Source organism: Eublepharis macularius, chromosome 10 (assembly GCF_028583425.1).
Source record: "Eublepharis macularius isolate TG4126 chromosome 10, MPM_Emac_v1.0, whole genome shotgun sequence".
In the NCBI taxonomy this organism is placed as follows: domain Eukaryota; kingdom Metazoa; phylum Chordata; class Lepidosauria; order Squamata; family Eublepharidae; genus Eublepharis; species Eublepharis macularius.
In genome coordinates, this window is record NC_072799.1 from 50,622,289 (window position 1) to 50,635,283 (window position 12,995).

At 42.4% G+C, this 12,995-nt stretch overlaps 1 protein-coding gene across 1 annotated transcript in view; it reads left to right on the top strand.

Moving 5' to 3' along the window:
* NAA15 (N-alpha-acetyltransferase 15, NatA auxiliary subunit) overlaps window positions 1-12,995 on the top strand; it is a 61,252-nt gene that overhangs the window by 14,819 nt on the left and 33,438 nt on the right. Inside the window, exon 2 of the mRNA XM_054990184.1 lies at window positions 10,240-10,324. Within this exon, the coding sequence (XP_054846159.1) occupies window positions 10,240-10,324 (85 nt within the window). The remainder of the gene's footprint in view (window positions 1-10,239; window positions 10,325-12,995) is intronic.

The window sequence follows — 12,995 nt, forward strand, 5'->3', positions numbered from 1 at the left end:
TTGGGGACGACGAACGAAGCTCACCCACGGTGTCATCCGGGGAAGGGTCAGAAGCCACATCCGAAGAATATTCCGACGGGGAAGCCAGGCCCTCCTCATCCTCGGAATCCGAAAACTCTGCCGGGGTTTGCATCGGAACCGAAGTCCAGAGATCGACCGGGGCAGATGGACGAGCCGCAGGAACCGAGGGATGGAGTAGCACGCTAGCCGCAGGTGGAGCAGGCGCAGGGTGCACGATCGGCTGAGCCGGAACAGAAGGCTGCGAAGCCGAATGGTGTTGCAGGAAGGGCACGGACTGCTGGAACCAGGCCACGAAATCCTGCCAGGAGGTCATGTTCCCTATCCCCGGGACAGTCTGACAAGGAGGTAGATGAACAGGCACCGGGGCAGGCCAGCGAAACGGTGTCGGAACCGATGAGGTAGACTGCATCGGAACGGAGGCTTCCGAAGGCGCCGGGGCGGACGGCAGGGAACGCTCGAAAGATTGAAATGGTTCCGAGAAAGGCGGGAACGGCATGAATTCCCCGGAAACCGATGGAGGAGGCGTGCAAGGAGGTGACGGGGTGTGGAGACTCACCACATCGTCAGCTATCAGGACCGGTCTGGGCGGAGTACCAGGTGGCACAGTTGGAGTCGGGGATGGTGCACGGCCCTTGGCCTTTGACTTGGCCTTGGCCTTTTTAGGCGGAGGCTCCAACGAAGTCTCCGTGGCCGAAGGTTTGGACGAGGACTTCGATTTGGATGACGAACGCTTCTTGGCCTTCCGGCTCGAAGGACGATCCCCGGAACCGGAGTCAGATCGGGCCTCCGGAACGGGTTGCCCCGTCGGTTCCGATGGGAGCGGCTCTGGCGACTTACGAGACGGCGCCGGTGACGGAGCAGCGGAGCGGGGCCTATCTCCTGATGAGCCCGATGGCTTGGGGGGGAGAAGGTTGGCATCCCACAAGAAGGCACGGAGCCTGGCCTTTCTATCGCTCCTCGCTTTCGGAGTGAAAGACATGCATACCGCACAACGCTCCACGACGTGTCCCTCGCCCAGGCAGATGAGACAGAGCTCATGGCCATCCGAGTGTGTCATTTTCGTGCCGCATTTCAGACACTTTTTAAATAAAGATGTCTGAGACATTTTGAACGGTATCTCCCAACAGATGACACAGGAAAATACCGAACAGCAGAAGGAAACGATCAAGAAACTCCGAAGAGACGCTGAGAGACAACTAACGCTAGACAATAAGAACCTTTTCGACGGCAGCGAAAAAGGAACTGAGGGAATGCCGGGGACGTTCGGATATATATACATTCGAAATTGGCGGGAACACTGGCGTGCATGCGCGGTGGATCCGAACGTCCCCTTCACATCTCTAAAAGCTAGAAAAATCCTTTCCGCGGCTGGCCTGCACCTGCGCAGTCCCAATGTGTGTCTGCACAGAAGGACGAAGACGATCTGCATTAACCTGGCTCTTCGAGACATGTTCCTCATTTACAGTTAGTAGGAAAAGGGCTCCCCAGAAGCATCTGGGTTGTTCAACTGATGTCTGAAGGAATGTCAGTGATATGTTTTAACTGATACAATGTGATTGTGGACCAAGAAGCTTGTGGGTTGATCTCACCTTAGCTGGGGATGTGCCAGTCAGTTTAGGGTTCAGTAAAAAATAACAAATTTTACCCAATTTTGGAAAATTCGGCGTTACTGAACCCAATCCAGTATCACTGACATGATTTGTCAACACCAAACTGAAGTTTATCAAATTTATTCAGTAACATTCGGTAAACTTCAGGAGCCGCAGCACTGGTGTTTCTTGCTGTCAGCAAGAATCACTGACAGGCTTCCCACCTGTTTGTCCCCAGCCACTTCTCAATTATTCCTTATGGGGGAAACTATTGGGGCTATTCAGGGGGAGGAGGTGGCATGTTGCAAAAAAAAAAAAATACAAAATTTTCCGGAGACTGTCCTTTAAAGACTCCCCTCCCCCCACATTTCAGGAAGATTGGACCCTGGGGGGTCCAGTCAGGGGGTGCTGAATTTTTGAGGGGGGCTTCATTTTGGTTCCGTTGAGCTCTCTGGTGTGTAAATTGTAATTGGGAGTGAGCCTATGGCCATGGCAGCCATGATCCATGTGTTTCTGCAGTGGGAGTCACTGTTGAACAACAATAGAAACAAATGGGGTGGCTGGAGGCACCTTATTTGGAGGGAGCATAAAATGCCACCCCAAGTCCAATCTCCTTGAGACTTTGGGGGTCTTTAAATGACAGGTAGGAGTAAGTCCCCTGCAAATTTGGTGGATTTTGCTTGTAAAATGCTACCCTAGCCCCCTAGATAACTCCCCTAGATAGCTCCCCTAGTTTTCCCCATAGGGAATTATGGAGATTGGAGGTGTCCAGGGGCACTTTCTTTGGGGGGCCTAAAATGGCCCCCTGAAGTCCAATTTTCAGGAAACCTGGGGTGCCATTAGAGAACAGTTAGGAGTAGGTCTCCAGCAAATTTGGTAAAATTTGGTCCAAAAATGCCCCCCAGCCCTCTGGAAAGCCCCAAATTGCGTTTCCCATTGGAAACAATAGCTGAATTTTATCGAATTTGCTCTGTATGGCTGAGCCAAACTGGAGAATGAATTCGGTATTCAGGGAATACTGAATTATTTTTCTAGTTCAGTATACTGAATGCAGATCGGCCTAATTTTCAGTGCACACCTCTGACTTTAGCCACAAACTTGGTAGGCGGCTTTGGACTAGTCACAGTTCCTGTAGCGCCTCAGCATCCATCTATAGTCTTGGGATCACTATTGGTCAACCTTACAGAGCTTTTATTAAGGTCTAGGGAGATAACGTATATGAAGTGCTTTGAGCATCTGAAATGTGATGAGCTGTGTTGTATCCTTTGCATCCTGATGCCCTTCCTTGTAATGACCCCACCCACCTTTTGGCTGGGATATAATGGCACAGGGGATCTCGATTCCTGCTTGTTTCTGAAGACCAGAGCTCTGATTCTCAAAGAGAAAATTTTGTTAGTCTCTGAGGTGCCACTGGACTTAAATCCTGCTGTTCCGTTAAATGTCCATATTTACTATATGCTAGCCAAGTGCTTCTGAAAATGCAGCAGCCTGATCTATTTCATGTGAACATAGCTTTGTTTTCCCTATAAAAACTTAACTTGTTTTCTTTTTCTAAAAAATTAGTTGACTTTCTTTTTACAAAATTGAGAATTACTGGATCTAGTTGCTGATAAAGATTTATGTATGAACCTAATATAATAATTTGGAGAGAGTTGTTCAGCGTACTGTGGAGTTTGGTGCAGCATAATCTAAATGTTGCTGTACCATCAGTCTGTGATTGGCATATCTACCAGTCTTTATCCAAGAATGTGACAAGTATGTCACAGATTGCAACTTCAAAATAAGGTTATGCTTTCTGTGCAATGAATTCCTGTGCTTATTTACTTGATATGTTGCTTTGTTCAATGCAGTTTACTCCTAGGTAAGAATGTATGACTGATGCTCAAGATTCAGCATTTTTTGAAAGCTGGCTTTGATGTCTCTGGGTTTTATTTTGTAGCAATAAATTGCACCTGCTATCTTATTAGTCACACCTTTGCTTTTTTGAGATGAAACTGTTATGGTATGTTTCTGAAAAAATTCTAGAAATGTGGTAAGCTGCAGTACTGCAGTCCAAGCTCTACTCACGACCTGAGTTCGATCCTGGCAGAAGCCAGATTCAGGTAGCTGGCTCAAGGTTGACTTAGTCTTCCATCCTTCCAAGGACGGTAAAGTGAGTACCCAGTTTCCTGGGGATAAAGTGTAGATGACTGGGGAAGACAATGGCAAACCACCCCATAACAAGTCTGCCAAGAAAACATCGTGATGCGACGTCCCCCCATAGGTCAGTAATGACTTGGTTCTTGCACAGGGGACTTTACCTTTTTTATTTCTATCATTAATTAGAAATTGCATACCAGTTTCATTTCTAGCTTTCATTTGGGCAACTTTGTACAAATTTTTATTATTTGCAGAATTGTCCCTTTTAAAGTGTTCTGCATTGATAGCTTTTTAAAAACAACTGCTTAAATTATGGTGAGTTGGAACTGGTAACATATCACTGAGTAATGTGGATTTTTAAAGTCTTCTCTGCACTAAAAAACAGTAGCTCACATTGTGAAAAATTTAAATCTTTCAACTAGAGAATTATTTCCCGTGCATTTGTACAGGCAAGGTATGAACATTAAAAACAGAGGAAGGGCTAGGCCAAGTACCTTATTATACACAGCTAGCCTTACATGGCGCAGCATAAATTTTGCCATTTAAATGGCTATGCAGTTTTCAACTTGGCTTAATTATGCAAGTACATAAAATACCTGATACTTTCTGGTGCATGTGAACTTTTATTGTTGTTGTTGTTGTTCAAATTTCAAACAACACAATCCGTAATAAAGATCACATGTTATCATTGATTGGCCTTGCTGAGCTTAATACAAGTTTCCACCAGAGACCTAAGTATCAGCCAGGTATCAGTGTAAAATGTATGCTGTTCCAAGTAATGCCGTCTTTTGCAGTTCTGTAGGTGTTACATCAAAAAGCTGCAGTTTTTCCATATAAGTTGCGAACTTTTTCGAAATAGTTCCCAGTTCACCGAGGACAATGGGGACTACTGTTGTATTCTTCATCCATGATCGAGTGATTTCTATTGCCAGGTCTCTCTATTTAATCATTTTTTCTTGTTCTTTTTCTTCGACTCTGGCATATGCTGGAATTGCAATGTCCATTAGCCAAACTGTTTGATTTTTTCCCACAACTGTTATGACTGGTGTATTATGTTCAAGGTGTCGATAAGTTTGTATTCTAAACTCTCATAAGCTCTTGACTTGATCATTTCTAGCACCTTTTCCACCTGATGTTCCCATGAATTCTTTGATACTGGCCGATTATACTTTTTACTCAGTGACCTGTTGTTGTTGTTGTTGTCGTTGTTGTCGTTGTTGTCGTTGTCGTTGTTGTTGTTGCAGTTGCACATGTAGAGCATGTTTTAGACAACTATGATTGTCTAAAACCTGGTTGTCTATGATTGTCTAAACATAGTTTTAGACAACTATGATTGTCTAAAACAAGCTGGAAGATATGATTACATTTATCAACTATATATATAAGCTTATGAAGGTGATTTGGACCTCTCAGTTAACTTGTTCTAGAGTGCCTAAATAGACAATTATCCCAATGTGTTTACCATGATTAGTGATTTGGAAACATGCTGCTGTTTTTCAGGCTGAGCATTACACTTCAGGGCACACCCTAAAGAGTCACTGATAAAATCTCTGGAAGGCTGCCCTACTCAACAGAATCATGCTGCTCCTACTGAAACATCTTAATCTCATTTAGGTTATTCTGTTTTAGCAAAGCAAGATCACTCTAACTAAATCAACTATAAAAAAAGGTGGATAATGTTGGCTAGAGCAAATGCCAGTGAAAATACAGGGGTTTCAGCAATGGCAATTTAATTTGTTGCTTCAGTTGCAGAATTGATTTGAGATGCAGCACCACTTAGAATTGCACCAGTACAGTCCAAATGTCATGGGTTGCTGTGTTGTGTGTGTTTTGCAATAAGGGTTGGGGGTGGTGCTATTTTTGAAAGCAATCTTTGAATCCTGATCGTGTGCACACTTTTTCAGTTGAATTATAGACACACTACTAAGATCTTAATTTAGGTTTACTTATTGATGGGAGCTTAATTAGAAATTGAAGCTCATAAAGGAGTAAGTTTTCTTGGTTTTTTTCCCTCCCTTACTATTTAAGAAGTAAGAGTGGGAAAACTTTGAAACACTGTTTCTCAGTGGAAGAAGACTTCTTGGAATGGGCTACTATTCCCATCCATTTCCAGAGGGACCAAAAACAACCTTGAGCCCCTAAATGGAGGAAAGAGTCCGCAGTTTCTAGTCTTTCTCCATGGGGACAACAGGGTCTGTCAACAGCTTCTTGAAGGTCTGCTCGACTGAAACAGTCTTCTTTTTTATTTTTTGGTATTTTCTTTGCTGCTAGCCAATTAAAGCTAGGAAGCAACAACAGCGCTTCTTTTTCTTTGTCCCTGGTCCCCACCCAAAACCATCAGATGTTGAGAGCTATTTCTCAGAGATCTGTAGCGCTCAGTGCTCCTCTTTCTACAAATCTCCCCTCCGCTTATAGGGAAAAGCACCATGACCCACCAAGCCTACAGCACTGCTGCTGTCTTCCCCTGTGGAACAAGGATGGCCCAGCAAATGAGGAGTCCATGCAGTAAAATTCTTCCAAGTTTCCAAGTCGGTATGTGATGGAGAGAAGTTACTATGCCCCACCAAAAAACACTCATAATTTGAGCATCAGGAGCTTCAGTTAGTTTTATACATACATTCTGATTAAGTCATAATACATATGCGGTTACACTCTTCTTGAGCAAACAGTTGGTAATGCCACTGTTTGACTTAGATTCAAGAAAAATGAAACGTCAGGTAGTTTCAAATAAAACACCTGCTGGAAGACCCCAACATCAGGGAAGTTTTAGAAAAAAGCAAATACTGACTTTGAGGACTTGATAAAACATGATGCAGAAAAGAATAAAGGTACATTAGCTAAAATTTACAGTACCTTAACTAACACCACAAAATATAAACTGCTTCCATATCAAACCTTGTGGCATAGAGATTGTCACTTTGAGCTTAGAAATTACCAGTGGAAAGAAATCTGGCAATCTTATATACCCAGGGCTGGCGCCACCATTGAGGTGGGCGCTGAGGTGCAGGAGGGGGGTGCCGGGGGTAGAGGCGCGCGCCATGGAGCTAGTGTGCCTGGCCCACAGCTGCTGCAGCTGGCCAGCCCCGTGCACCGCCACCGCTGCCACCAACACACGCCCCTGGCCGGGTGCAGCAACCACGGGCCAGGCACGGCAGGTGTCCGGGGCGGCATGCGGAACCTCCCCAGCCACCCGCCATGCCCGTCTGGGAGCGCGGGCAGCCTCCGTGTGCCGTCCCAGCCACCCGCCGGACAATGGGGCTGGCTTGCTGCATGATGACAGCATCACGCAGTGACATCATCACACAGTCCGGGGGCGTGCACACACAGGTAGGGGCAGCCGCAGGCGCCAGAGACCCTGGCACCGCCCCTGTATATACCAACAACCAAAATTATCAATATCAAAATGCAAACTATGAAAATCATGAATCACTGGTATTTAACCCCTGTCAAATTACATCATATAAACCCTGAGCTATTGCCTAATTGCTGAGAACAATGTGATAAGAGGGGTACCTATATTCATTGCTGGTGGGAATGTGTAGAAATCCAAAGATTTTGGACTAAGGTAGTTGTAATCATAAAATTAATGACTTATACTGTACCTATAAAGCCGGAGACTATACTTCTTAACCATTGGCGTGATAAAACAATTCCACCCTCTTGCATGAACTTGATAGCCCCTCTGCTATCAGCAGCTAAATCAACTATAGCCCTTTACTGGAAAGAAAAAACTGTGCCTCAAATCTCCAAATGGATCATCCGTGTTTGGGACTGTTTCACTTTCTGACTAGAAAGGAGAAACTTTCTGACTAGATTGCAGAAACAGAACACCGCAACCACAAATCATACCTTATTGAAGATCTCACAGAAAATGACTTGGTGAATAGGTCCACTTCAATCAGTGAATATTTTGAGGCATTGTTTTATCTGTAAATATCTTTAAAAGTCAATTATTATTGTACAGAGTTTGTCTTTCTCAGTCATTAGTAACTAACTATAATAGGCATATTTGATTAATAGTTATCAGCTTATCATGTTAAACCACTTTTTTTATTCATCTGTTGCACAGATCTGTTACAACCACATTTAAATAAAATTATTTTAAAAAGAAAAATAAAACTTCAGAATAGTCTTGGAATTACCTATGAGTCTGTTTTTGAGTTGGAATAACTTCTTGCATGAAAGAAATATATTAATTGATCCTTTTCCAAGGGCTCTTTAGTAAATTTTTCTTTATTCTGGTTCTTAAACATGTTTACCACTCTTTATGTGTGGTAAATTTCATTATATTGTTTAAATGTTGTAAGTAACCAAGACCTTAAGAGTGAGCAACAACTACAAAATCAAATAAAATTTTTAACAATGAAATCTATACTGATAGGGGTTGTGCCATAGCTCAGTAGATAATACATGCTTTGCATGTAGAAAAAATCAGGTTCAGCCCCTTGCAACTCCAGCTAAAGTAGTCATGATGGAAATTTCATCCATGTAATGCTCTGGAAAGCCTCTGCCAATCTAGACAGTCAGTACTGAGTGATAATCTGTCCATCTTTAAACTATCAGCCAAAACACGGAAGATGTAAATGAGAAAATTAGTTTCCTTGCAATATGATGCTTTAAATCAGTTTATGATAACTATTGCAAAGATGTATTCTATGTGTTCCGATAGGTCTACCCGGCAATGGCTGTATTACCCTAAATGAGGGGTTTCCTTGTGAGTTGGAGGAATTAGTATACAAGGGGAAGCAGCAAGATGGGGTAACTGGAATCTCCACCAATGTATACCAGGATTATTTCATTAGAGAACTCTCAAATAAGCAGGCAGATGTTCTACAGGAAAAGTTTATTAACAGAGGTAAAAGGCAAACGAACAGGAAAACACACAGAGCTAATTAGAAAACAGGGAGGAAAGTGGGAGAGAGTAGTTGGGATGGGGTGATATTTACTAGTCTAGGAGAGAGAGGATGTCCATAGAGACAGCAGCTTGAGCGACCCGTGCTTTGCTGCTGGGAGGAGAATGCTCAGACACACGTTCTAGGGTGTGCAAGTAGATCCAAGGACACACACACAGAGTAGTCAGATGGCAGAGCAACCCAGTTATAGAGCAAAACGTATCCTGGGGCAAAACTGACATCTTGCTCCCAAAGACAATGACTTGATGGCTGTTTCTGGAAGTGAACAGTGGGATTGGGAGAGGCTTCCTGAGGTGGACTATAGGTGTGAAAAATGCTTGATGACCTGCAGTTGCTGGATGGGAGGAGCTATCAGGTCCCTGAGTAGTCCTGATTAGTAAGGTGGGGGAGGAAAGGGTGTGGATGAGATTAACTCATGAACTGTTGGAAGACTTCTTTGTTTCACTTAAGTGCTTCTCCTGGGCATGGAGGGGCAGCTATTCAATCTGACACACTTTTTGGTAATATTCCAACTCCAGCTGGGGTTGGCATCTGTTCTGCCCTGCCACGCAGTATCTTGTTCTTTATGACAGATTGAGGAAGAAGTTTATGATATTCCATATTCATAAACTGCTGTGAGTGCTTACTGTTAAAAGTCTCAAGAAACATGATATTTTGTTTTTTTCAGTGAGGAATACATGACCTATAGCAGTAGTACTCTGGCTTGACACTTTGCTGCCTGATGCAGAGTCTTCCTCCCTTTACTTTTAGAAGTATTTGAAATGGTCAGATGTTCATATTCATAATAAACTCATTTCTCATTAATTCTCATATATGGATAATAATTCTCACAGTACTAAATTTTTAACGGAACTGAGCAATGGACAGATGTTTATGTAGAAGAATTAGATCTTGTTTATGTGGAGGGCGGGGGAAATACCTGATTTGGGGGGTTCTGATAAAGATTAAACTTGCTTCCCAAATATTCTTAATGTAATCTTGAACAATTGTCACCATTACTAGGTAATTATTTTACATATTTAGATTCTGGAATAAGTATTATACTATATTAGCCACTTATTGGATAAATTTGGGAATGGGGGACACTAACTACTCTCAAACAAGCAAATTTCACATGATCAGTTTTGATAACAAATAGTGTGGGGGTTGTTCTTTTTGATTAAGATTTGGAGAGATCATTATTAGGTTGGATCTTGCAGTTTTTAAGTATAAGAAGCAAGGTTATTTTCCTGCATTTACTTTCTCCCAGCATGATCATTTGGTCCCAAGAAAGTTGATGCCTAAGGTTACAGGACCCCTGTGGATTAATAGCCACATGGTTGGGGGTGGGCTGCACTGAAGAGGAGATGTGGGGTAAGGTTGTCCTATTCTTCCAGTACAGCTCTGCGAATGGGATGAAACAGGAAAGGTGATTTTACCCCCTTCCCCTCCCCACTGGAGCCCTCTGATCAGTATCTTAAAATAGAGAATTGGCATTGGAATTGTGTATATGTAGAGTTTATTGGTTTAGAATTTATTTCTGTGGGATTTATTGCACTTATGAGATGCTAATACAGTTTCAATTATTTTTCTTCCAGAGGTGTTATGAACATAAGCAGTACAGGAATGGTCTGAAATTTTGCAAACAAATTCTTTCCAATCCAAAGTTTGCCGAACATGGAGGTGAGTTTGTCAGTATATAGGTTTAGGATAAATAGTAAATACATTCTAAAAGTGGATTTGTTGCCTAAACCGAATTTAAAGGTTTAGAGTGGATAACAATATGTTGGTACATTATGTAACTATACACAGTCAGTTGATAATGAATAAACAGAAACATTAAAACTTCGTCCCATGCCAGCTGTGAGAATATAGCCCAAATAAAAAGGCCTTGCCTCACATATTTCTGGTTTTGAAATCTATTCAAGGCAAAAACAATTTCTGGAGATGATTGATACACAAAGCAAGGATTTTTTACCTTCCCTCACTGCTTTTCTGTTTGAAGCTACCCCACATTGTTAAGTAGTGATATAAAAAGGCCTCACATCCACTTTTGCCCTGAGAGACTACATATGTGATTGATAAAGTTCTATTTCCATTAAAATTCTATTAGTCATAGAAACAAAAAAAGTTATGAAACTTCCTAAAACTATTAAGCAGTTATGCTTATCCTATGCTTAGGTTCTTCCAGAGAATCTTTTATGACACATTACTGGTTTGTTACACTGTTTTCTCACTGCTTTTAGATTTCAATCCACTGTCTTAAGAACTTCACTCCAGAAAAATGAATTTGTTGTGGAATTTGTTGAAAACGTTGAGTATGTTGGTTGTGGAAAAATAATCTTTCTATCTTTAGTACTCCACATTGTTATGTAATGAACATACTTCAGTCAGCAGTCTTTTTCTAAACCTAATCCAAGTAAATAAGAAATTCTTTGTTTGAATGAAAGGCATGTAATATTGATTAAGACCAACCAATGTAATTGATTAAGACCAACCAAAATAAGAATGTGCAAGCTTTTGAATTGACCAGAGCTCTTGATCAGGTTATATCAGGGTGCTTGACTTAGTGAGGTGGGCAATAACGAGTCTTGACTAGGGATGTGCAGTTCAGTTCAAAATTCGGATTAAAATACCAAATTTTGGGTGATTCAGTGAAATACAAATATTCCAAATAAAAAACCAGATAATTCCATATTTTTACCAAACATTCAGTAAAATTCAGCTATTGTTTTCTGTGGGAAAATCAATCTGGGGACTGGGGGAGTATCTGGTGGACTCGGGGAGTCATTTTTCAACCGAACTTCACCAAATTGGAGGGAACCTAGTTCTTACTGTCCTCTAAAGACCTCCCAAGTTCCATGTAGATTGGATCCTGAGGGCCAATTTTATGGGTCTCCAAGGAAGGTACCCCCAGCCACTTTTCATTATTCTCTTAAGGGAAAAATATATGGGGACTATCCAGGCGACTGGGGGTTGCATTTTTCAAACAAACCCTACCAAATTTGCAGGAGACGTACTTCTGACTGTCCTCTAAAGACCTCCTCCCCCAAGTTTCAGGGAGATTGAACCCCTGAACAAGGTGCCCTTAACCACTCCATTGTTTCCTATGGGGAAAAAGTCCAAGCTGACTCCCACTGCAAGATCCAAACATCAGTTTGGTTTGGGTGGAATGGTTGTGGTTCTGTGATGTTGGTCCTCTTCTTCACTTTGGTTCTGGGGGAATTCCATTCCCTTGCTTCAGTTTGCCTCTATTGGGCTAAGTTATGAGAGTGTTCCTTGCCTCAATTTGGTTTGGGTGGAATAGATGTGATTCTCTAGTGTGATGTCGGTCCCTTTGCTTCACTTTGGTTCTGGGGGGGATTCCATTACATTGCTTTGATTTGGTTCTGTTGGGCTTTCTCTAGGATGAGCTCAGCTTGCTTTTGGGGGTGTGCCTTGGCCGTGGCAGCCTTGCCCCAGTGTGTTTATGCAGTTAGAGTCAGGTTGAACTTATTTACTCATAGGAAAGAATGAAGTGGCTGGGGGAATGCCATGGCTCAATCTTCCTGAAACTTGAGGAGTCTTTAGAGGACAGTCAGGAGTTGGTTGCCCCAAAATTTGGTGGCATTTTCTTGAAAAATGCCGCCCCCAGACATTTTTCCCCATAGGAAATAGTGGCTGAATATTACCAAATGTATTGGAAATAGCCAAACCAAATTAAAGAATCAATTCAGAAATCAGGGAATTTGATATTTTTTTCTCTGATTTGGTAAAAAAATTCAAATCTACCAAAAATGTTTGGTGAACACTCCTAATCGTGACTGTAGCTAAGTAGGCCACCCAGTCCCTGTCCCTGTCTCCTATGGCCTATGTTGCTGTTTGATGGGGCGAGGTCATTACACTGCCACTTCTCAGCTGTTGTATGGGCTGAGAGATGGCATTTTGACTTGTCCCTGGAAACTTTTTCCATTGCATCTCATTGTAAGTCCCTGGCATTCAGTATGTACATTTGCATATGCCTGAGGAGAAATATTCCTGTTGGATCCCGGGTGCTTGCATTTGCAAGATTTTGAGCTACAACATAGACATTTCTTGTATTTACAAAGTTTCATTTTCTCCCAGGTGCTTGTAAACAAAAGAAACTTCTTGTGTAAGAGGAATGAGAATGCTTTTAAGGGGTGGCATTCTGCATCTCTCCTGGTTCTCTCCACGTCCCCAGAACATAGTGAGAAGTCAGTGAAGATCAAAATGCTACCCCATGGCATTTTGATTCCTCTTCAAAATATCTGCTGGGGAGGTCAGAATTCCACCCTCCTAAATTTATGTCCCTGCTGAAATTCAGCAAGGAATTTCCTGTGCAGGGGAGAGAATC